Below are 25,052 nucleotides of genomic sequence, written 5' to 3'. Positions count from 1 at the left end.
CGGTGGGAAACGACAAAAGAAAACCATGTAGGGGATATCTGGGGAATCCTATTCAATAAACAATTAAGGATGCCTGGTTTAGTAGTAGAAAACGACTCAAATCTTTATATATATATATATATATATATATAGCATGCATGTTTGGCATGAATTTATAGAAAAATAATGAAGGAGCAGCATTTGGGGGGCCAATTAATTAAGGATAAGTCTCTCGTATGTGGCATGCTATCAAAGAAGCAGACGAGAAAGGAAAGGACGAGAATTGACAAGTGTCAAAGAGTTGTGAACCATAGGAGTAAGTTTTGATACAAACGTGCATGAATTGAATGTCCAATTAATTAATATGAAAAATACAAAGATATTATAAGGTGACAAGTACATGCATATATATGTACTTTGCATTATAAAGTTCTTCTCCATCCCTAGTTCCTTAATCCCCGGTTGATTACCAAGAGGGATACAATAAAAAGAAATATTTCTGCATCTTAGTACAGCAATTGCGTATAAGTATCTATATAATTTCTTTATCATGAAAACTAGGAGGAGGGGTTGAGTTGGCCGGTGTGGTCTTTGTGAGACCAAAATATTCTCTATTTTTTTGTTTTGTTTTGTTTTTTTTTTTAAAAAAATTGTAAGCTAGGAAAATTTTTTCGTTTTCATTTGCAATTGAGTAACGCTAGAGTGATTTACTCCATTATCACTTCTAGTTCTTTACTCTTTGACGTGATAGTACCATGTTGCATTGCCATTGCCATGTCAAGCAACAACGAAACAAAAGCGGAAGAAGAAGATGCTGTTAAAATTTGAGCTCCAAAGACACAGATGTGGTGTTTTTTCTTGTCTCTATCCATTTTTGCAGTTGCAGAACAACCAAGCAGCCATCAATGGCTAGCTCTTGCTTCTAACCTCAGCTTCAAAGTTCAAGTGATCTTTTACAGCCGTGGGTTCTCTTGATTTCTGTGTCTTGGTTTTTGATGAATTGGGTCTATTTATTTGTATGAAGTTTTATGATGGTGGGTTTGTATGCGTGTGAAGCTAGACAAGGAAGCGAGAGTGGGTTTTGATCAGGTTGTCAGAACAGTGCTTTCTTTTTTCCAGCTAAAGTATGAAATCTCGTTTTATGTTCTTTGTTTTCATTAACTTTTTGCTTACTATCGATTCAGCATGAGAATTAAAATATAAATTAAATAATTAAATTCACTTCTTTTTATTAGTTTAAGTTTTTAGAATAAGAGTTAAATACATGTCTTGAATTTGAACCTTGACTTCATTCAGAGACAGATCCAGCTTTTAATTTGGAGAAGGACTAAGAGCCAAAATTTTTTTGGAAAGACCAATTGGCAAAAAATACCGTAATTTTTTTTGCCTTAAAACTTTTTTTTTCTTTTGGGGGGGGGGGGGACCAGGGCCACTCCCAGTCTCCCATATATCTGTCTCTAACTTCATCGTTTACCTCTCATTTCAATTAAATATATATCCATATCAGCTTCTTTTTTTTTTTTTTTTTTTTTTTTTTTTTTTTTTTTCGTTCTTTAGGCTAAAGATGTCAAATTTGGTTGTAAATTTCTGTTGTTTATTCAGTTTGAATTCACATTTACACTGGAATCTTGTTCTTGGAAATACAAAATATTTGAATTTATTTTGAGACGCAAGAGGTCATGTGAGCTTGGTTTTTAGGCGATGAATTAATGTGAGTTTTTGTTGCGTACTTATAACATGTTTGAGATTGCGTTTGAAAAATAGAGTTTTTAAGTCAAAAATTTTTTTTTGGCAAAAGCTTAAATTAAACTTTTGCCAAAAGTGCGTTTTGGTCATTTTTAAGCTTTTTGGACCTTTAAAAATGCTTTCAATTTTTTTAACCAAACATGTACTTTTTTTAAACGGACTTTTTGAGTGTTAAACGTACTTTTAAGCCCATCAAACGCACACCCAAATATGCTCTTAGATGAGAACTCAACTACACATAACTTTCAATCATGTATATATACATATCAAAATATGTTGTCTTTGATGAGAACTCGTTAATTTCCTCCAGTGGATAAGGCTGCTGCTTCACTACCTTCAGGAGATCAATCCTCTCAAACAAGTAATGTTCCTCTTATCCCACTTTTTTCTTCAAATAAATCCCTTTTGCTTTATATCCATCTGAACAGAGTACAGATAATTCCATCTCTACTCATTTTGCAACTTTTTGAGCCATCTACGAAATCCTTCTAGGTCAATTATGGGGCGGTTGAACCACCCGCAAGACCATTGAAAGTGACTCAACTATCTATTCTAGAGGGTGGTAGAACCGCCCTAATGCCATTAGAGGTGGCAGCCACCCATTCTGGCCAATTATGGGGGTGGCCAAACCATCTCCCAAAAGCCATTAATTGGGTGTTACATGAATAATGGTTACGTTAGTTGAGTGCCGATGTAATAAGTGTCAAGTGAACTTGTAATAACACTATTTAAAAAAAAAAAAAAACAGCTCTTAATATATACTTGACAAAATCTCATGCCCTCCAAACCGGAGGCTTCAATTTTCACTATATATATAAGAGTCATAAAATTTATGCTGCCCATGATGAATGGCTTCACCGGCCAATACTATAAATTTTAACAACAATATTCTAACACAAGGATATTTTAGTAGGTCCAATCATGATACAAACAAGTAGAGAAAAAAAAGAAAAGAAAAGAAAAGAAATAAAAGTCTGTAAACCAATTACATAACATGGGCGAAATAAAAGAAAAAGAGAAATGTAGCATCGTAAATATGTTGCTTGATGATCGAGTATAGACATCCATGGAGGTTGCAATGCCTAGGCCCTCGATCTAGGGCAACGACCCATTCCTCAGAAAGCGCCAAGGTCCTGTTCCAGTGCCCATCCTACAAAATTCACATGAGGCAATTAATTAAGTCCATTAATTCCACTCAATTTCAAAAACCATAAAAGATATAAAAGAGTCGTAAGATTTTTTATGAATATTTTACATTTTTAGTTGTTTGTTAATGTTTTTGTTTTGAAATCCGTAAACAAAAAAAAGGGGCCGAAGAGCAATGCAATGCAATGAAAGGTCTTAAACCCGCTCTCGCATGGTCGTTTAGGCAACCTATGTATATATATGTAGAGCCACCACTCAAATTTTTAACGTCCTCGTCTTATTCACTTTACAATGTAGTGCCGTATTTGTACTATATCCCGAAATGACTAGTTAAAGATACAATAAAATTCTTTGGAAATTTAGAAATTAAATAATGATATTTACTTGAACCCACAACAATATGAACATGAATATTAATTACCTCCAAATACCAGCAAATGCACGCAGAAACATATAGATGGTTAAAGCAATCCAGATTCCTACAAATCCATTGTCTTTGTAAAGAATGAACAATGATGTAATGCTTGCTGCGGCCACAATAACCTGCGGAAAGAAAGTTGACAAAGAACATTTTATCAAACAGAGAAAATATGTTGGAAAATATCAAACTCTACATATATAAATATGGACAGTGGATCAAATTAAAAGAGCTTATAATAAACTTGCCAATGAGTAAGCAGAATATGCAAAATCAGACGCTCCAAAGTTCACCCCATCGAAGACAAAAGCTAATGAATTGATAGGTTGTGTAGCAGCAACAAACTGGTGCATAAATTCAATAATTAGCAATTAGTCGAAAATAAAGAAATTAAATTAAAAGATTGATGTTCTAATTTTGATATATATATATATATATATATATATATATATATATATATATATATATATGGGAAAAATGTAGGTACCGGGAGTCCAATTTTTATGAGGTGAAGAACATGAACATCTCTTGAAAAGATCCCAGCTCCAAAGTACAAGCCAACTCCAACAACAAGAGCAAGCCCCACCCCAAGAACAAAACTCATCTGTATGACATAAAACGTTTCACAAATTAAGTAATTGTGTGATCATTCTATAGAGAGTTCAGATCGTTTCGATTTCACAGATCTAATAGTATATCTATTGTTGCACTATGAAATATATTGTTATGTCATATATACATTGTAGTGTGACAAAAATTTTAAATGACATAACATTATGTACATTATTTTATATAAGTATTTTTTCTTTTCCCCCTCTTCCGCTTTTATTAGAAAAAAAGAAAAAGAAAAAATTATGTAAGTATTTGATTACCTGTAATACCCTGTTTGCAATAGCTGTTGCCTTCTTGAGGTCTTTCTCAGCAAATGCACAAGCCAGAATTGCCTAAGAAAATAATTAAGACATTTTTTAATTATTTTGTTAATTATGAATTGCCACGTCATATTGTAAATAACGCCCTTGTTATTAAAGAGAGAAGAAAACAAAAAAGTTGTATAATTACCTGTCCAGCAACAGCCAAGCCATCTGAGAGAAGAGATGATGTCAACCAGACCTGTAAGCAAGTCTGGAAAGCAGCCATTGGCGTGGCACCCAGCCGTGCTGCCAACGAGGCTGCCAAGGTGACGCAGAATGTGACAGCTACCACTCTTGCTAACAGAAGACCACCTGGTGTCCATGCATATAATATAAACAAAGGTAAGCAAAAAAGCCATTTGTATTAAGGAGCACTGATTCACAGCACGCCACGTGCTGTTTATCTTTACCCTTAAGTATTAGAAGACTAACAATAATGAGAGCAAAGCAACATATAAAAGGACAAATCAAGCGTCATTAATTACTCATTAACCATGGTTTGGTTTATATTCGAGTTGTGTTGCAATCAAGTATACAGAGTTTACAAAAATTAAGTCTAGTATTGAAAAGATGTGATGATGTGATGAGTATGAGTAGGTAATATAACATAGTTGACCATTTAAGGTGGTGGTTTAGTAGTCCCAAAAAAATTCTTAAAAGTGGTTACGTACACACTAGCTAGAACATAAGTTTGAATTTGTAATGAGAATCTTCATATTTGATTAGTATAAATCACTATGGGTCTCACTGATATCTTGATAGGATTAGGTCAAGCTATAGCTCAATCGAACTTGAGGGAGCACCATCAATTTTTACCGTACCAAACTTGAGGGAGCTAGAATTAGTAATTTTCACCGTCTAAGTTTTCCCTATGCGATTATCGCAGGCAGGTGTTAGCATAGTCACGCCCCCTCGTAGGCTTAAGTTTTTGAATTTAGTGATCTTCCAACACGCTATATATATATCATGATTTTATTGAAGATTTTTTAAAGTCTCAATTTTCCTGGCAGGCATAAATATTTAATTAAGCCCCTTACCATTTTTGAAAAATCGACTAAGCTGCAATTGCTTAAGACTTGGAGGTAGGAGATAAACTTTTCTCATCAACATCCACAAGAGGATTGACAAAATCAAGTACCTAAAAAGACCAATATCAGCCATCAGAAAAATAGCAGCTATGAAGATGCCTTGGAAAGAAATTAAAAGAATGACTAGTACTACTTACTGAGAAAGAACATGAGCAATTGCTGCACCGCTGATGCCCAAACGCAAGACAAAGATGAGTATGGGGTCCAAAATGATGTTTGTTGTATATCCCACAACTATATTAAGACCAAATAAAGAAATGAATAAGAATTAGGGGGTATATATCCAGCTATCAATATCAAGCAAGCAAGTAATTGCTAGTAATTTGGGATGAGGATTCCCTACAATTAATTATCTGTGTTTTATGCTATTTTGTGGGGCTGCCCGAATTGCATAAAATTCAGCCAGCCTAATTATAAAGAAACCCAGTAATTTATCTAGAAAGTACTTGACAAAATGTCTGGCATGTTATAATTAATGCAACTGTTATATATTATAGTTCAAATAGGGGTCATATATATATACAATTATACTCAAGTTGCTACTTAGTTTATTCTTCCATTTGTTTTATGCTAAATGGACTTTCTTTATTTTGTATTTCATGCAATTAGATGATCTGCTGAATGTTTCATATGCCAAAAAAAAAAAGAAAAAAAAGAAAAGAAAAAAGAATGTAAAACTAAGTAGCTAGAGAATATGTAGAAAACTCATGAGCCTACGTACGAATGACATATAGAGGAGTTTTAGTATCCTTAAATCCTCGAAAGATCCCTTGCATGGCCAAGGATAGAAGAACTGCAGGAGCACCAAGCGATCTTAATTTCAAGTATTTCAGTGCCGGGGCTAGCATAGGGGAACTCTATTCAGACAAAGAAAAAAAAAAAAAAAACAGAAAAAAAAACAAAGGTGAGTGATGCACTTGTTTCCATTTTCAATATATAAAAGCTCAACTTGATAGGTAGATTGTTATACGACTGTGATAACGTAATGATAAAAATCGGCTATTGATTTTTACTGTTCAATTATCTTAGTTGTATGACAGTCGTATAACATTCTATTAAAAGACTGAGTTATATATTGTCGAAGACGCTTACTTGTTTCACACCCATGACATATAAGAGAGGTCTGGCTGCAAAAACTAGGACTACAGCTTGAATGATGCCAAGAACTGCACCGAAAAGTAGTGCTGTTGATGCTGAAGCAATATGTCTTTTCTCGGTTTTTACTTTGGTCTTATTTTTCTTCAATCCAAAATCAGAGGGATCTTTGTTGCTCGTAGTTGTATCAAAATCTGATAATTAATGAATCACCAAGAATTCAGATGTCAGTTTCTGGTAAAATAATTAAACTTATTATTTTTTATTGATTTAAGTTTTTAGGATAAGTGATAGTTTAATTAACATGATATCAGAGTAAAAGTTCTGAATTCAAATTTTGTCTCTGCCACTTCCTTTTTATTTTTAATTAAATATTTTACGTATTAAATTTGTACTATTAGAACATGTGTACGGCATGTTTGACGTTGGCACGCATGTTCTAATAATGAGAGAAAGAGAGAGAATACCTTCGTCTTCGTCTTCTTCTTCTGGTGTTGACTCTTTTGCGTCACTCTTTGTTGCTGCTCCTTTTCCCACATCTTCTGGCATAGACTCTTTCTTGCTGGTTCCTGCTGCACCTTTTTCCACATCTTGACCGGCCGGAATCATATTTTCCGGTTTCTTTTCACTGCTTTTTGGTGAACCCTTTTCCAAGTCCTCCTCACCCTTTTTTCCACCTTCACCTTTTTCCATGTTCTCAAGCATATCATCTTCTGTTTCACCATTTTTATCTGAGCACTTCTCTGCTGCAGCTTTGATGCTCATTTTTCCAACAGTATCTTCCTCAGCAACAAACGACGTCGTAATACTCACCAGTGGGAATATGGTAATCCTTGAAGCTTGATTGAACAAGGCAATAGAAACTCCTGCAGCTGCAAGTTCCACCGGTCCTGCACAGAGCAAAAAAAAAAAAAAAAAAAAAAATCTCCTTTTTAGTAATTGTTGAAGAAAAAAATACACTGCAAAGTGTGTACATTGGCAACTGATTATCACAAACTTCTCTTTCAGTTAAAACAAAAATCATTCATTATTTTGGATCGTCGCCCGGAGATGGCTGCAGGCAGGCAGTGGTTGGCCTGGTGGCCAACATTATCCTTCAAATTTAATATTCCTCCACCAGTTCGGATCTCATTTTATTATGCTAAGACTCTCACGAAAAGCGAGAATTTCAGGACAACAACAGTCTCGAGTCAAAATAAGAATATCATCAAAGTATTAGACATTATTATATTGCATTTAAATGTATAAATGATGTAATATCATTTGAACTTTTGAAATAATATTTAATATTATTTACACCAGTTAGACACAACAACATTGAATTTCCTCGGGCCATAAAAGATGAAGAAGGAAGAAACTTTACCAATATGACCAATGAATGCAGTGTCAATCAGAGAAGCAATTGGATCAGCAGCTACAGCAAGGGCAGCGGGCAAAGCAATGCCAAGGATCTCCCAACCAAGAGCATCCAGCTTGAAAACAAGCCTGCATGCATGTACTCACATTTGTCAAACACAATATAATACACATATACTTTTCTTCAACACACAAACATTTGCAAATGCAGCACAATATTATTCAAAGTACTTTACCTTGAATCTCTAAAGAAAACAAACATTGGCTTCTTCTTCCATCTTCCCCAAGTTGTTACATGCAAACTCCTGTTCTCATCCATGATATCAAGTGATCACAAATTATAACCTCAGATGCGGTAATATTTCTGGTGCAGTTGATTCAGTCGATCTAGAGAACAAGATGCCAGCAAGCTTTATAATCTACAGATTGCAACATAATTTAAGCTGTCAACATGTGAAGAACAACTTTTTCAACAACCAAGTAGTGATCCCAAGACATCGTTTCTGACGATCGATTGTCGGAAGAACCGCTACGGAAATGAAAACTTAATTTTCAAGCGATTATAACATGCATTATATAAGAACAAAGTTCATTCAAAAAAGAAGAAGAAGAAAAAGTAACATTAATTACCAATTAACCTAGACACCTAGCATTAATTGTTTCCGATATCTCACAATGTATATCGAAAAGCCAAGTGTGTAGATCACCTATGAAGAAAAGCCACAGTCTACGAAGGAGTCAGAGTGAATTTAAACAAAAGTTCTTGAAGTCAGTGACGGTTGACACCTCCCTTAGTTCGTCTGTTTTTACGTTACTTTTGCTTTTCACTTTTTTTCTTTCTTTCTCGATCTTTTCTCTTATATCCTTGTCAAAGCTGGAGCCTCCCTCAGTGTAGTATAGTCAATGAAGAAATTAGACGTACGAACAAGTATTATTTCCTCGAAATGACCTCTTTTTTTACTAAAAGACAACAAATGTGTTAAACAAATAATGTGACTGATTGAGACTAAGGGAATTGGATCAACCTTCCTTAGTACAACAATTCCCACATAACATGTTACGTACAGCAAGAATCTATAAATTCATGTAAAAACAAAAGAACATATCTTCATCAAGAAATACGCCCACTATGTCTTTGTCTGTATGAACACTTTCTTGTGACAAGATTCGACCCGTCTCTTCCCCAGGTGAAGCAAAAATAGCTATTAAAAAACTATATAGGGTTTAATTTATGGACCCCCGGCGCATGCATGCATGCAAGAGGATTTAATAGTTAGCATACTATATAAAAAAATATTACATCAAAAGGTGGGAAAATGGATGGAAACATCACCGACTGTTTTTGGAATTTGAAACAACTCAACCTAGAGATACTAAGAAACTTCCCTTTTGTTTTAATTTGTTTCTTGTGTACATTATATTTCATTTTCTCCTCAAGAGAATAGTACTTCTCTGCAAAACTTGAGCATCAATCACGGGCCTTAGGGATGGGAATTTATTGGCCGCTGAAACTCCCAAAAAACAAACTAATGGGAGTGTCATTGGTAGGCTCCTTACTTCAATTAGTGTCCCTCCACTGAATCTCTCTCTCTTTTTTAATTCAATAGGGAGAAGAGGGATCTCCAATGAATCTACTAATTGTTGAGAATGCATGGATGTAAATATGCTTATATGTATACTCATACTCTTTTTGACAATAATGCATTTTAAATTAGCTGTGATGTCCATAAAGTCTAGTTAAAAAATAATATCAGGATGAGTGACCTCCTGAAAAGTCTTGTTCAAGAGAATTAAAATAGACAATATTGTATTATTGAGATGGGGCGCGACAGATAACGTTGTCCAAAAAGCAATGCAAGGCATATCCAATGAAACTTAGAATTAGTAAACTATATATGTGCAAGTGAAAAATAATTAAGTCCTACAATATTGAAAATATATCCTAAGAATAATTGATTAATATAACGTAAATATTGGCTTAAACTTTTGAATTGAACCATATCCTAATATACAATAAATCTCCCAAATAGTGGTATTAGACCTAATGATTCCATATAATATATGTAGCATTTTTTGCAAATACTGTTAAAACTTTATTTTAATTTATATATAATAATTGATGCGAAGATCCAGCCCCTTCTTTTGACTTGGAGATACCCACCTCCTTTTTGTACTTTACTTTGATAATTGACCATTTTTTTGACCCCAATTTCTCATTAGTCCTCATACTTTATATATATTTATATTTATTTTATGGGTAAGATTTGGAACTATCCCAACCGGACCCCTTAAGTCCAAGATGCTTAAATTAAAACTTCACTGTCATCCTCGGGTCGATCTAACAAGAAATCTTACAGATGTTTCCTTAGAAATTTTCCCCCCTTATTTTATTGTTCTTCATTAGCATTAATTAAGGAGACTTTCTACGTGGAATAATGAATTGAAGGCCCCGGCCAACCAACACCAAAGTTACTTTTTGAATATTGTTGTTAGTCCTTTTCAACAATGACCAATAACAGTAATATGTTATAGGATTTTTTATTTCTTTTTGGGGGATATTAATTCTACGAATTATATATAATATTTGTTTACAATTTAAATTCTTGTTTAGTTATCACATCATCACATACAACCGTACGTAGAGGGACCAAACAACGTACCATGCGTTGTATTTCATCATTTTCAGATGAAAATAATAATTAGCTTAATTAGAAGAAAAGATAAAATGATAATTAGGAACCAAATTATAAAGTTAAAAAAGTAAAAATATATAGACTCTTATTGGTTTAAAATAATCTAGGAATATTATATAGGTTTTTCTTTAGAACATTTTTTGTATTTTAGTAATTAATTAAAATAAATAAATAAAACTCATGCAATTATTTAAACTTGAAAATAAAGGCTAATAAATTAATTTACCTATATATAAAAAAGAAGGTTAATTAGGACGTTAAGAACAACATGTTTGGGACAAAAACTATAAAATTAAGTTGACATTACCCTAATTACCTTGAGTTAAAAAAATCTTGACTGTATAAATTACCCTAATTTTTTAGTTAAATATTTCACGTGAAATATATATAGTACCTATACATAATACATACATGGGTGGTTAAAGAGAACTTGTATATATACAATAATGATGACGACTACTCTTCTTTTATTTTCAATCGTGAGATTATTACTTCTTTGACCAATATATAGATATATATATATACATGTGATACGAAAAGTGGTGGGGCATCAAAATTTGGAAGAGTACACGTTATATTACACTATCGTTATATTACACTATATATAAAAGTTTGCTTTGCTTGAATTTCTCTTTGCATGTTTGTTTGAATAAGTGTTCAGACAATTTAAATAAATAAAGTTTGAGTTTTTGGTATAATCGTCCAAATAAGTAAAATCGGAACAAATTACCACGTGGAACATGGTAATTTGTTCCATGAACATGGTATTGCAGTTTTGGCACCATCGAAGAAAGAAGTAAAACAATTATCTAGAAACATGAAAGAGAATGGAATTTTGGGACCAAATCATCAACGATTAATTATATAATATAGAATTGAAGGTCGGTTGTGATGATTAACTGGGGATGTGTTTATCTGGGTGGAGCAAAGTCCAGTCACCATCGTCAGCGTGGTCAGTGCTGACAGCGTTTCCCCCACCCAACTCTAAGCTGCTGCTCTCTGTGGTGTTAATTAGCCAATCTGTCTAATATTTTAGTTCATCGTATAATTATATGGGCCCCTGTACGGACGTCGTCCTTCTTCCTTCCAACTCAATTTAGAAGGCCTAATACTTTTAATTTAGTGCTTCAACCCTTCAAGTGGGAGTTGGTATACTTCTTTTGTTGTGGATTTATCACAAATTATATTACATACTTAATTACGTAATATCTTAATTAATTAATTCTTATAATTATGACCATTCATTTTAAAATAAATAATTGTCACAGAAAATGACTTCTATATATTATATATCAAACAAATGATCATCTAATTCCCATAAGCTTTGAAGGAAGATAGGCTATTCTCTTCAAGTTTTCGAGGGTGGTTAAACTATTTCAAAACTCTTAACGGGTATATATAGACATATTAGAAACTATACGGACATCATGTCCTAACTTATAAAATTGTGACCGTTTATTTAAAATAAATAACTAAAATGTTATCATAGGAAAACAATTTCTATGATCAACCGCCAAAGATAAGTGATTGGCCACCCAAAGAATAGTCTACTAATTCCTATATATATAAACCAATTTTTTTTAAGGTGGTCGGACTATTTCCAAAACTCTTGAAGGGGTAGCCCATATATATATATATGTGTGTGTGTGTGTGGCTTGCATTAATCCTCAATGCGGATTGTGGAGGTCAATTGTTTTATAATGCTAATTAAATATTGAAAAATATATTGATATTTTACATCGAAAAAAACCCAACTTAATTAATTAGCTTTAATTATAAAAGCTCTAAACTTAAATTGAAAAGTTATGAGATTAAGCTTGATCAAGAGACTCCTCAATTCATTTTACTTTTTATCTTTGAAGAGTCTCAAGAGCTTGAAGTACTCAAATAAAGTCGGCTTAATTAAGAAATGTTCGTTAATTGAAATCATTTGTTAAATTGATGACTCAAGCGTTAACAAGATAGTCACTTGAATTTTACTATTCTTATATATTTATAACTATCTGTACTTGTTTATGATTCATAGAGTTAATGATTCTTAGAGGGCTTCAAAGCCTACTCACATTTTGCTCTTGCATTCGGTTGGTTGAGCTGTGGATAATTATCTCAACATATAACGTTTATTTTTGTCGGGAAAAGGTGAGAGCTAATTGCTATAATGCTATCCATCCAAAACCCCACTTAAATATTACAAAAATAACCAAGAAAAATAAAATATGTAAAAAAGTGGTTTGCGATAGGTGGATTTCATGGTTTAAATTCTTTCTATTCTTATTGAATTTCTTCAATAAATTTTCACTTACAATAAAATAATAAAAAAGACACACATATATTTATAAAGAAAACATTAATTAATACAATAAAACGTACTTCTGATCTTCTGATCTCTCATTAATTAGATTTAGAGAGATTTGTGGGGGGGGGGGGGGGGGGGTAGGGAATCAAGAAGATAACTTAAAAAAGAGCCACATTTTGCAATTACACTACGAAATTGAAAGGGAAGAAAAAACATAAACATAACTCACAGAAATTCTCATGAATGGGGAGCAATTTTTGGATGTATGTTACTGAGTTTGACGTGTGACTGAGACACTCACCTTAGAAATATACATATATAATACATATGCATACATATGACTATCAACTAACGCATGCATGCCCATATATATCCATGGATATATATATATCTCATGATACGTGCGTGCATGTTTGTGTTTGTGTGTATTATGAGAAAAAGAGAAAGCATGCATATAGAGTATATCATGAAGAATGAAAGGAACGTACGAATATCCAACAACTCATCTAATTTTGGACATGTTTATTGATAGGGAAATGAGCATACCTTTGCACTTGTTTTCTCTAAGAAACAAACTCCAAGCTCTTTCCACCAACTTCCTTTTGCTCATACACCAAAAGCAACGTCCTACACTTCGCCTTTTAAGTACTCTTTCCTCACCCTCACACCTCACACCTCACACCTCACACAAACCCTTCAAATACTAGTTCAATTACTGTGCTAGGAGAGAGAGAGAGAGAGATGCACAGAATTTTCAGGCCTCTGGGATCCAAAAGCGACACATAAGAAGAAAATAGTACTTTAGACCTCAAAAGTCTAAAGAATACAAAGAAAACTCCCCACTACCTCACTGACACGACAGCAATTTCAGCAAAGGTTGCTTGAAACATCTATGGATTTGGTTGTCGTTTTTGTCATGGTCTCCAAAGGTGGAAATCCACCATTCAATTACAAGCTATAACCTGTATGAGATAATATTGTTCTACTTTGTCCTACACATATATTTTTAAGTGCTTTTAAGTAGGTAGCGATCAAACTTTTGCAAACGTGGGCTGAGTAGGATTCCCAATAAGCCATTGCAGTTTAATCATTACCTAATTTTATTACCGGTCGGATATTGGTGTCATGGATTAACTTGATCTTAATTGGTTAATTTTCATAATGCATGGCCAATAGATTGCTCATCACAACTCTATTGGCCGTATATGTATGACATAAGTTTTGTATTAAAGAATGATCACATTAGAATAATGTTGTCAACATTAGAAAAAGATCCCTGAGAAAAGTTTTTTCTGCCAACAATCATGAAGGCCTCTCCCAACAAAAAGAGCAAAAATTAAGTTGATGCATGTTTTCCCTAATTTCGGCAATCTTCTGAAACCTCCTAAGACTGATTTGAAGAAAACCCTATTTTGGGGCACTCAATCCTTTATAGATCAACAAATCTTGATTTTTTTTTTCTTACGTGGAGTTAGGATTCGAACTTAAGATTTTTGCTTTGATACCACTAGCTAGTTATAATAAAAAATAATGAATTTAATCGTTTAGCTAATTCTTTGACAGTGATGATAAATTATGAAGTATCTAACCTAAGGTGAGAAATGAACTTGTGATAATACCTAATGGGTATCATCCACTTACCTCATATTTACTTGGGTAAAAAAGAAAACTCTCAGTGTGCGGGCAAAGCCTCACGTCATGCTAAAGAGTAAGTTACCTTGGGAATTAGAGTACTGTTAAATTACCACTTATTCCACACTTGGAATATTTAATTAAAATGTGAAGTGAATTAACGGAGTCAGAGTTTGAATTCAAGACCTCTGTTATGATACTATGTAAATTACCACTTGTCCCAAAAACTTATAGAAAGAGGTAAATTTAGTCATTTAATATATATTCTAAGTGGATTTAAGATTGTGCTTAACATCTACTCTTTTCTTTCTTCAAAATTTATAGCCAAAATTGGTGAAACACAATCATTCAACACTATTTGATTTACAACCGAAGTTGACACAAGAATTTTAATCTTGTCAAAATCACAAAGAATGTGATCGTCAACTGTCACTTCCTAATTAACCATAATTTTTAATTTTGTGATCGGTTTAGTTATTTGGCCTGTCGCATTTATTGATAAGAACACTCAAACCAATTAGGTCATTTCTTTGTGTGTCTCTCAGAGAGAGCCAGAGTTAGTCTGATCAAATTGTAGGTAATAAAATTGAAAAAAGCAAGTCAATTATCAGTAAAAAACAAACTTTAAATATATTTTTTAATTTTGTCTCAACTTTTTATAGCTTACTTAACATAATGACAAAGTAACTTTCCATATTATCAGAAAGAAAGAGTACAATTGAAAATGGAGGGACCAATGCTTGCGTTGATTGTGAATGATAAGTTATTTAATAGGGGCACCATTACTGTAGATATGGCCAGATTTCTTCTGGTTTTCAAGGGTATTAAACCTTGGAAATCTATGGTGCATGCATTATTTTGCATGACCTCCCCCTAAAAAAATAATAATAAAAAAAGGATGGAATCTTCAATGTATAATTGTAAAGAGCAATTAATTGGGTACGTCATGTTCTTAGATTTAAAGAGTTTCATCAAAGATATGTAAACTTTAAGAAGGAAAGGATCAAAGGAAGGCAACTTTCGTGTGGAGAAAGTTGATTAATTAATTATGAAGATTTGGTCCTTTTCTCCATATTATTATTATTTTTCTCATGCACTATTAGCAATCCATGAGGTATAGAATTGTAAGCTCGAGATTAACATCTAAGATCAAGTTCTTTCTTTATTGGAGAAAGCCTTCGAAGATTAATTTATAATATACTTGAAAAAACATTAGCAAGAACCAAACGAAAAATTTTTCATTTGAAGGCGCCAAAATATGAATGAGGAGTCAGTCAAGTTTAATTTTGATAGAAGCAAGCTTAATTTTTAAGCCTAAAAATACATATATGTTTAATTTAATAATAATTTTTTAAAATAAAATTTGAAAACCGAAGGAGGCCATGGCTCCCCTTGATCATAATGTACGTAGTTATGTCACTGGACCCCTTCATGTCGTCTTTTGATGACTGAAATTCACCAAAAACTGAAGAAAGACCCCCGAGCTTGCTAAGTCAATTGATGCATATTTTATCATTATGGTCACGATTTAATATTGTTGTATCTAATAGTGTAGATAATGTCACATGATATATAAATCTGTTGGCACAACATTCAAAAAATTTAAATGATATGGTATCATTTACATCGTTAAATGTAAGAATGGTAGGGATCATTTTACAGAGGGCCCAAGCGCACTTAGGCCAAGATGGGCCAATAAGGGGAAAGCGCCCAAAGCTGATAATCAATCCAAACATGTATCTGAGCCCAGTGACCCTTGGAAGACATACAATAGGCATATGGAGTAGCATAGTGTTGAGAAATAGTTCTACATTGCCTGTGAACAAGATCTTAGACATGTTTATAAGGAATGGGCAACCCTCTCTTATTGAATCGGTTTTATGAGATGAGTTAGGCTCACAAATTTTTTTATGGTATCAGAGCCTACTATAAGACAAGATGAATGGGGCCCACACTACTTACCCCTTGACAAGGACCAGAAAAAATATTTGGCCTGCACATTAGGGAGGGTGTTGATGAATAATCCTACATTGCTTGTGGACAAAACCTTTGACGATTTTATGAGATGAATTAGATTTACGAATTTCTTCACATAGTAGAGAATATATTTACCCCCACCATGTCATCATACCTACTTGCTAATGGACAAGGCTACCGGTCACCCTCAAAACAGAAAGTTAATTTGTTTCTTGCCCACTACCCAAGTGCGAGAGAATTTCGTGCATGTTAGGGCACCCCTTTACCGGGGAGTGCTATGTAGCAGTAGTTACACGACAAGATAATCTCTTAGGCAGCACAATAATGACAGCAACCACCTTAGCAGGTATAATCACAATTCTTCTTCATCGCTTTTATTGCTTGCTTTTGATCTCTTTCCTATTCAATTCAGAACCATTTACTGACTTAGGCATTAGTGAAGTCCCCTGTCGGCACACTTTGCAAGATTCTTTGTTAGTTTTTGTCAATTTTGTGCGCATCCTTGGCTTTCTTGCCCACTACCCACACCCATGTACGCCGAGAGAATTTCATGCATGTTAGGGCACTCCCTAATTAACCAGAGAGTGCCATGTAGCCAGGCAGTTACATGACAACAAAATCTCTTAATTATCTCTATAACGAGAGCAACCACTGTAGTAGGTATAATCACAAATATTCTTCTTCATCACTTGTATGCATTGCGTTCTCTTTCCTATTCAATTCAAAATTATTTACTGACTTAGGCATCAGATAAGTCCCCCGTTGACACACACTTAGCAAGACTCTTTGCTTACTTTTTGTCAATTTTGTTGACCTATCGGTGTACAGTAAATTGCGCGCACTCAAATAATATTACATTAGATTTTCTGTTATGTAACTCTTTTACAATGTTACAATACTCACCAAATATTAAACTAATTTATGATTAGTTTACAATATAATTATTGAAACGATCAAATTCCATTTTTAAAAAAAATTATTTTTTAGAGATCTACTAAGCAAATAGGTTTTTGATTGAATAGTCAATGACGTCATATTAAGATGAAATTTAGCATATGGAAGACATTTAATCTAACAAGCAATTGACAAAATACAAAATTTTGATAGAAAAATATTGAATAATATTATAATATCACAAGGAAGTATATAAGATTCATTCTCATTAGAGCTTCTCACAACAAAAGTGAACAATTAATATTGTTGATAATATATAATACATTTTTCTATGTGTTTGGTTGAATATTAGCATGAGAGAGAGAGAGAGAGAGAGAGAGAGAGTCTTTGGATGGTATATTGGCCAGCTTTGTCCAACCCATTAATGTTTGTACTTTTCTTTGTACTGCCGGGACACAAAGCAAACGAAAATGGAGGGCCCATGATAGTCACCTTGCATCAATAATTTATAAGATATTCAGCTAGTATTCATCCAAATGGCATATTTCCTTTCCTTGCAACTTTATTTAACCTTTTTCTTTTTAAATTGTGAATTGTCAAAAAGAGGGGGGGAAAAAAGAAGAAGACATCTTACAAGTGGGATCTTTGTACGTAGAGAAACAACAAAAAAACCAATTTAAACACAAAATAAGAACAAAATTAGGGTCATCAACTTTATAGATATGGGTTTAATTAGAAAAAGCAACCTTCTAAGTTAAAGAATTAAGAAATTTCAAAGATGATGATGGAGCTGATCGCTTTCATGTGGAGGCCACGGTCTCCTAATGCCGTGTCATATTTGAATAAGAAGATCAAATGCACTTTTGTGTGGAAGCCACGTTTCGGATCATACCTTCATATATACCTACTTGCATGAATTATTATCTTAGCAATTTAAAGAAGAAGATGGATTCCACGGCGGCACTAAGGCCACTATAATATTGCCACCCCATATACTTTGAAAAGACGGGCTTCTAGTAGGTCATCCACCGATGTTGCTAAAAGACCTTGTAGGCCATAGTTGAAGGGCCATGGAAGTCAGTGGCCCATCAAGGGACCAGGAAGGCTCAATGGCCTGCAAGTAAAGACAAATAGAGTGCTCACGCCATGCGCTCTCCCCGCCCCCCAAAAAAATAAATAAAATTTGAGGAATGAATCTCCACGTCAATAATAAATTACTGGTGAGGATTCCCGAAACCCTAGAAGGAAGGAGGAGGGGCGGGGGGAGTGGGAGGGGGGAAGTCGGCCTATAATTAAATAGAACATGGGGCCTTTCAATTAGGTATGCTTAGTTAACCTTACTATCACTTCACTTTGTCAAATTTTCTTCCTACATTCACTAAACTGACTTGAGCATTAGCGTGGTCTCGTCAAATCCACCAGCAGCAAACCCTCTAACTTCCTTGTTCTCTTGCAAACCCTCCCCTTAGCTAGTGAGCGGCGCGTGGTCATTGTACTAACATGGACAAAAACTTTCTCCAAATTAAGTTGGAGGAATTTTATCCTACCCAAACTATTAAATTAATGACATTTGTCCTCTATCAGAACATATGTCAATTTAATTCTTCTAGCTAACTCAAATTAGATGAAAAATTTATTCTTCCTAAATTGGCAAAAAATTTTGTCTTGAATAATTCAAATGAGTAATGATACTTTTAGCATTCTTTCATCATACCCATTTTGTATCGGTTGACGTTGTGTATTTTAAATGGTTTTCCATGTCAGATACTTACAAAAAAGAAGAAAAAACCATTTAAAATACGTTATGTCAACCAATATAATATTAATGTGATAAATAAATGTGAAGAATAACATTTCTCAATTCAAATGCATCCAATTATGTGGACTGCTATTTTTTTCCTTAATTATTGTACCAAGATTATCAAGTATTCAATGGAACTATATACATTATCTTTGGGATCCATGACACCATGTGGCTTTACCCCCAGTCAGCATCGATCACCGGCCAGCCAGCTTAAATATTCAAATATGATGATGAAGAACAAATGGTGCTTGGAAAGCTTTACATGCTTAACGTGTATATATCATGGGATGCAAGGCAGGCCCATCTAGCTAGAAGCTAGAGCAGTGGAAATGAGATGAACTGATGTTTAACAAGAAAAGTTTGATTAAATCCTGGAAGAAACACAACAAAGTAGTAGCTAGTGCTCCTTCCATGATGTACAAGTACATTATTCTAATACTTTAATTGGCATTTTCATGGAAAATTAGTCATAAATTGACAGATAAAGTTATTCACTTTTTAACATGACTTTCTAGTAAAATTCGTCAGCTACACTATTCTTCCCAAAAGATTAGGGCAAGGCCATTTGGAAATATATGAGAATTGGATGGAAAGCAATCACTTTTTTTGTTTGAAATGTGTTTTAGAATATTAATTAAATAATTAAATATATTGTTTTTTTTTATCAATTTAAATTTTTGGGACAATTTGTAAATTAACATAGCATTAGATAAAAGTGTCGACTTTAAGTTTTTAGGGCAATCGATAATTTAAGAGAGAGTAATACTAAACCATACTTGTGTCTCATCATTACGCCACCCTGTTGATGCGGCAATACTGCCAATCAATTATTGATTTTTTCTTTTTTAATAAAAGTTACTTCAGTAGTATAAAATAATAATGAAATAACATTAATCAGAGAGATCAAAGGTATTCAAATATTCAATTCCAGATATCATTTTTCCAATATCTAGAAAGTGATATTCCTTTAATGCTATTTTTAATAGCCAGCCACACTAATCATTTTTTAAGGATGTATAAGATGGTTGGTAATTGTTGGATGAGAAATGATAAAGGCACAACTTTAGCTCAATTTTTCCTTTATGTGGTCATTTTTAAAAAAAAGTAAAATAAAATAAAATAAAATTTCTTAAGCAATTATAGCATCCTATGCGATCTTTTTTTATTTGGTATTTTTTTTTAATAAAAATGGTCTTTTTCTTTTTAATAATGACCATTTTTTTAAAAAAAATACCAAATAAAAAAAGGACCACATAGGATGTTATTGCTTCATATTTTTTATTTTATTATTATTATTATTTTATTTTTTATTTTTTAAAAAAAGAAGGTTGAATCAAAGTTGTGCCAAAAAATTGTGCCTTTATCATGTCTCTGTTATATTAATCCAATTGAATAAGAAATCTCATTCAACCAACTCAAAAAGTATGAATGGTTCATTACCATTATCATTATTATCTGGGGTGGCCGACCATTCCAATGCTAGCCCTTTTTTTTCTTTTCATTTTTATTTTTTATAATTTTTTGAGGGTAAATTTATCATTTCATAATAACCATGTCAGAAAAATATTACGGAAAAATTTATTTGTTACATAAGCATATCCCAGAGTTATTTGTCACTTTTAAAAGTACCCCAATAAGTTATTTTGTCACAACCTCAAATCACGATCAACTTAACAATATTTTTGTTAAAAAAAAAAAAAGTTAATGGGAGATTTCGGTGATGCATCAGCATATATATTCCCCACGATCATGGTTGTATTTATTAAATTATGAGCAGAAGCTGCATGTGATGCTTCAATAATTAAAACTTTAATTAATGTGTATATATAAAGAACGCAAGCCACAACCGTATATCGGGGAAAAAGGATGTCAATGAATTGTTGTGATCATCTGAGTGACATGATACGATAAGTGCATGCTTAGATCAATGCCACGTTTCATGACAAACAACAAGGCTTATATATATATATATATATATATATATATATATATATGAATAATGTTAGGTACCATCTTTTTATCCTCCTAAAATCTTCCTAAAGTTAATGTGATTTTCAAAATCACTATTGGATCAAAATTTAAGTACGATTCATTTAACATTAAATTATGATTTTAAAAGCCATATCAACTTTAAGAGGATAAAAAGATAGTACCTAGCATTACTATATATATATATATATATATATATATAGTCTACTCATCACAGACTCCTAACCCTAATAGGGTTATATGCTTACATAATTTCTATCGTATCCTACTCAGCTAAGGTGTATAAAGCTTAATAATTCAGTGATTACTCAATAACATTTTGGACCTATCATTCTAAGTTGTGTCCAATCCGTTTAGCAAAACAAAACCCACAATCAATTGAAGCCTAATTAAGAAAATATTATACACACTCCAAGCTTGTGCATTCTGTTGTTATTGCTCTCTCCATGTTCCTGATGATAACATAACTTTTACTTTTTGAGATGGAGATAAAGACTCCATTCAAACAAGCCCACTACGTTGCAAATAATCATACGGCTATTGCACAGCTACAAGCCCACTAAGTGGTAAAGAATCATTCAACACATGTTAGAAACTATCTCTCGAAAGTCTTACGTACATAAAAAGGATCGCTGTCTTTAAAAACAAATAATGACTTATTTCACCCTAAACTCTCTTTATACTTGACCAATTTAAGCATCATAGGCTACCCGTCTTTCCGGAGACCTTCTCCTAATTGTTTTGTACGAACCCAACGACTAATTGAAGTGGACAAAAATCTTCATAATCAACTTTACTTTCCATTTTAAAAGTAGAGTAAATTTATGCGTATATAATTCTTACATTCTATAAGAATCTACTTCTTAGATATTTATCACTTTGTAAGTTTGCGCGATTGGTGATTGACAATAATTAATATCTTCATTCATTTCATGATCGAGACGTGATATATGTATATATTCAATGAATTCTATGATTTTTCAGAGTTCAAATGGATCGATCGTACCATTATTTTCAAAAGAAAAACATGCACTTTCTTTTACGGACGATCGTACAATGAGTATATTGGAATTTGGATATCTTAGTGCCTTTTAGAAAGTGATCCTCATAATTCCCTTTTTGTTGTCCGCCATGAAAGATATACATTCTTCTATTGTTTTTTTTTTAACCTACAATTTGGTGATGAATCTAGATGGTATTGGAGCCCAAGAATTCTCTTTTCAAACACAATTAACGGATTTATACTTACAATACGACGATCTAGCCGTGGTCCTATATAGGGCCATGCAAATCAACGAATCATGAGTGTTGTATATATAAATTTGATCGTGCTAGTAATAGATGAAGGCTCTTGTGTTATGATTTTGTTAGGACTTTGTCTCCCTAGCTTTCATTCTTTACTAGCTTGTTTTATCGATGGGGGGGGGGGGGGGGGGGGGGGGGGGGGGGGGGGGCGCTATTATTCTTTGATGGATTCAATCAGGAAATCCATCGAAATTCCATCAAACACCTAGTGGGAATGCAGTACGTGAAGCTAGCACGCCATTTATGGTTTTGGTGGTGTAGTGGGCCTGTTGGCATGGAGATGATCCTGAATGTGCGAGACATTGCGTCCATACAATTGGGTAATATATGTAAAAGGAAAAAAAATAGTATAGTGGTGAATGATTAATTAATTGATTTTCGAACTATAGATATGTTCAAGGGAGTTAAGTTGAGTTGAGATGAGCCCATTGAAAATCAACTTGATATGAAACCCTAAGCATTAATTTGCAGCATAAAGTTTTCGAGTTTTTTAAAACTCGAGGTTGAGTTTTGTCAAAGAAGAAGGAGAAAACGATGAGGATGAAAAATAAATAACCGAGTCTTTTAGTTTTATCTAGGTATTTAATTTTATATTTTAAGATAAAATCGTAACCCTAATTGGGGTCTTTGAATTGTGTGACTCTATCCCTTCCTATATTTTTCCCTTTTCTCCGTTTTTCTTCTCCTTAATTCCTTTGCCCTACATCAACTTGCCTCATGTGATTAAAGAACGAGAGATTCTTGTGGTTAGTTTAAATAGACCGTGAAGATTGCAAGAAGAATTATAACATTTATTGAGTTCTTTCCATTTTTATAATCTTCACAGTCGATTTGAACCACAATAACAGATCTCCGAGCAATAAACTTGTTGATTTCATCTCAACAATTTGAATGTGACTATTCCTGTTTGTTTCATGATAAGATAACTAGCGACGGCTTCGTACTCTCTTGGCTTTCTATTTTTATTATCTTTAATTTTTAATTCAAAGAAAAGTAATGCTATATATATACTATACTTTCATCTTACTGAGCTAATGTGACAATGCTTATTCGTCCTTATTTATTTATTTTTTCTTTTTCTTTTTTTAACAATGATTAATCCAATGGCCGGTTGATAAAAATGTGCAGTTTATAGCATTTCTCTTAAAAAAAACAAAAAAAAAAACAAAACAAAACAAAAAAAGGTGTTGATCATAAGCTTGTACGTACAACCACCATATCTTCTAGATCGAATAAGCTTTTGTGTAACCCTAATTCAAAGAAAGGTGTTGAAAGATACGTAGCAATCTCTTCTAGACTCACTCGACAAGAGCTTGAATGATTTAACAGGATTCAGTAAAGAGAGTTGGGGTGTAATAATTGAAATAAGAAAATGGAGTCCACTTTCGTTTAGAATGCACGATTTCATCATTCCAATTTCGATAAAGAAAATAAATATATTGGACTCCACGTTCGTGTACTTGAGGAGTACACGTACGATGTAGCCATATGAAAAGATGGGAATCCCCTCAAATGTCTCCTTTCTTAAGCATTAATGCAAAATAATGTTGTCCCTAATTTGAAACATTTGGATCACATTAATTATTCGATTTTGAAAATTTTGGGTTTCATTTAATTTGTTCTCTATAGCGTTTTCAGTATTTTCTCGTGTTTAGCTGCATTTAGAAAATTTGGTCAACTGTTCCCGAAGGGTATCTCAATCCGCTGTGAATCACGCTTAATGAAGTGGACTTTTAAATATTTTATTTTAAAAACGCACTTTTGATTTAAGATAACCCCCAACAAAATTAAATAAGCCGTGACGTACAATATTGTTGGAATATAAGCAATAATATATGATACGATAAGTGCATGCTTAATGAGATGTAGTGCTTATAACAATAGATTAGTTGGATAATTAATTAATAATTAATGATATATATTATATAGGCGTGCGCATTGCCCACTCACCAATTGGTCCCTCCATGCTAAACACAAGACAAGTTGATTATTACTTTAACTTCTATATATTTTCATGCAAGTGTGAATATATTTATACATTTACTCGTGACTAATTAAAACGCACCAAATAACAATACAAACAAAAAACCTCCTGCATTGTTTCGACAATGTGAGATTACTATATTAATTTCTTTGTGTTTTCTTTCCTCTCTCTCTCTAGTGAAATTGTTTGGACACCATTCTTCACGTACAAGAAGTTAGAGAATCACTCTTTTTTAGATCCCCACCCCCAACCCCAAAGTTGTATTTGAAAAGAGGCTAGCTAGCTGGATACTTCTTCTTTTAAGGATTACCATATAAATAACACAAGATATCATGTTGCCTCTTTGTGAAAGTGATCTTTACTAATTCCTACTAATTGCTGGCCAAGAGATTTTTAATTATGTTGTGCTTGACAGGAGGGACAGAGGATATTCTTTTGGCCTTTGTGAATTCCATTGTTCGGACGGATTTGTTCTTGTCTTTGTTTTCAGCACATACCGCTATCATGGCAGCCCTCTCCTCGGCCTTTTGGTCATAAAATTATGGGACTGGAACTTTTAGATCCATGTCTTATTTTTTGCACTATTATGGGATCCCCTGCCCCCTTCTATTGTAGCGGTTAAAAAAAAAAACCATGATACCTTCAAGACCTAAGAAAATTTTGGATACATCATTAAATTTTCAATATTGAGATCTTGCAAAGGCATTAGTACTATCAGATTGTCTTCTTATACATG

At 33.3% G+C, this 25,052-nt stretch overlaps 1 protein-coding gene across 2 annotated transcripts; it reads right to left on the bottom strand.

The window, feature by feature from the left end:
* Positions 1-2,701: 2,701 nt before the first annotated feature.
* On the bottom strand, positions 2,702-13,334 carry LOC132164133 (protein DETOXIFICATION 43-like). Of its 2 annotated transcripts, XM_059574574.2 has the most exons (14): positions 13,278-13,334; positions 7,979-8,161; positions 7,750-7,871; positions 6,854-7,276; positions 6,384-6,580; positions 6,013-6,148; positions 5,429-5,525; positions 5,241-5,341; positions 4,352-4,515; positions 4,162-4,233; positions 3,777-3,893; positions 3,538-3,633; positions 3,293-3,414; positions 2,702-2,875 (listed from the first exon to the last, which is right to left on the bottom strand). In XM_059574574.2, the coding sequence occupies exons 2-14, from the start codon at positions 8,059-8,061 to the stop codon at positions 2,821-2,823; spliced, it is 1,785 nt and encodes a 594-aa protein (XP_059430557.2). In that variant the 5' UTR covers positions 8,062-8,161; positions 13,278-13,334; the 3' UTR covers positions 2,702-2,820. The 2 variants fall into 2 exon arrangements, with proteins under 2 accessions (XP_059430557.2, XP_059430549.2); XM_059574566.2 differs by lacking the exon at positions 13,278-13,334 and having other exon boundaries at positions 7,979-8,256.
* Between the last annotated feature and the right edge of the window lie 11,718 nt (positions 13,335-25,052).

This window comes from Corylus avellana, chromosome 2 (assembly GCF_965113065.1).
Source record: "Corylus avellana chromosome 2, dhCorAvel1.hap1.2, whole genome shotgun sequence".
Classification (NCBI taxonomy): domain Eukaryota; kingdom Viridiplantae; phylum Streptophyta; class Magnoliopsida; order Fagales; family Betulaceae; genus Corylus; species Corylus avellana.
The sequence above is the reverse complement of the archived record's forward strand: the minus strand, read 5'-3'. Positions and strand labels throughout refer to the sequence as shown.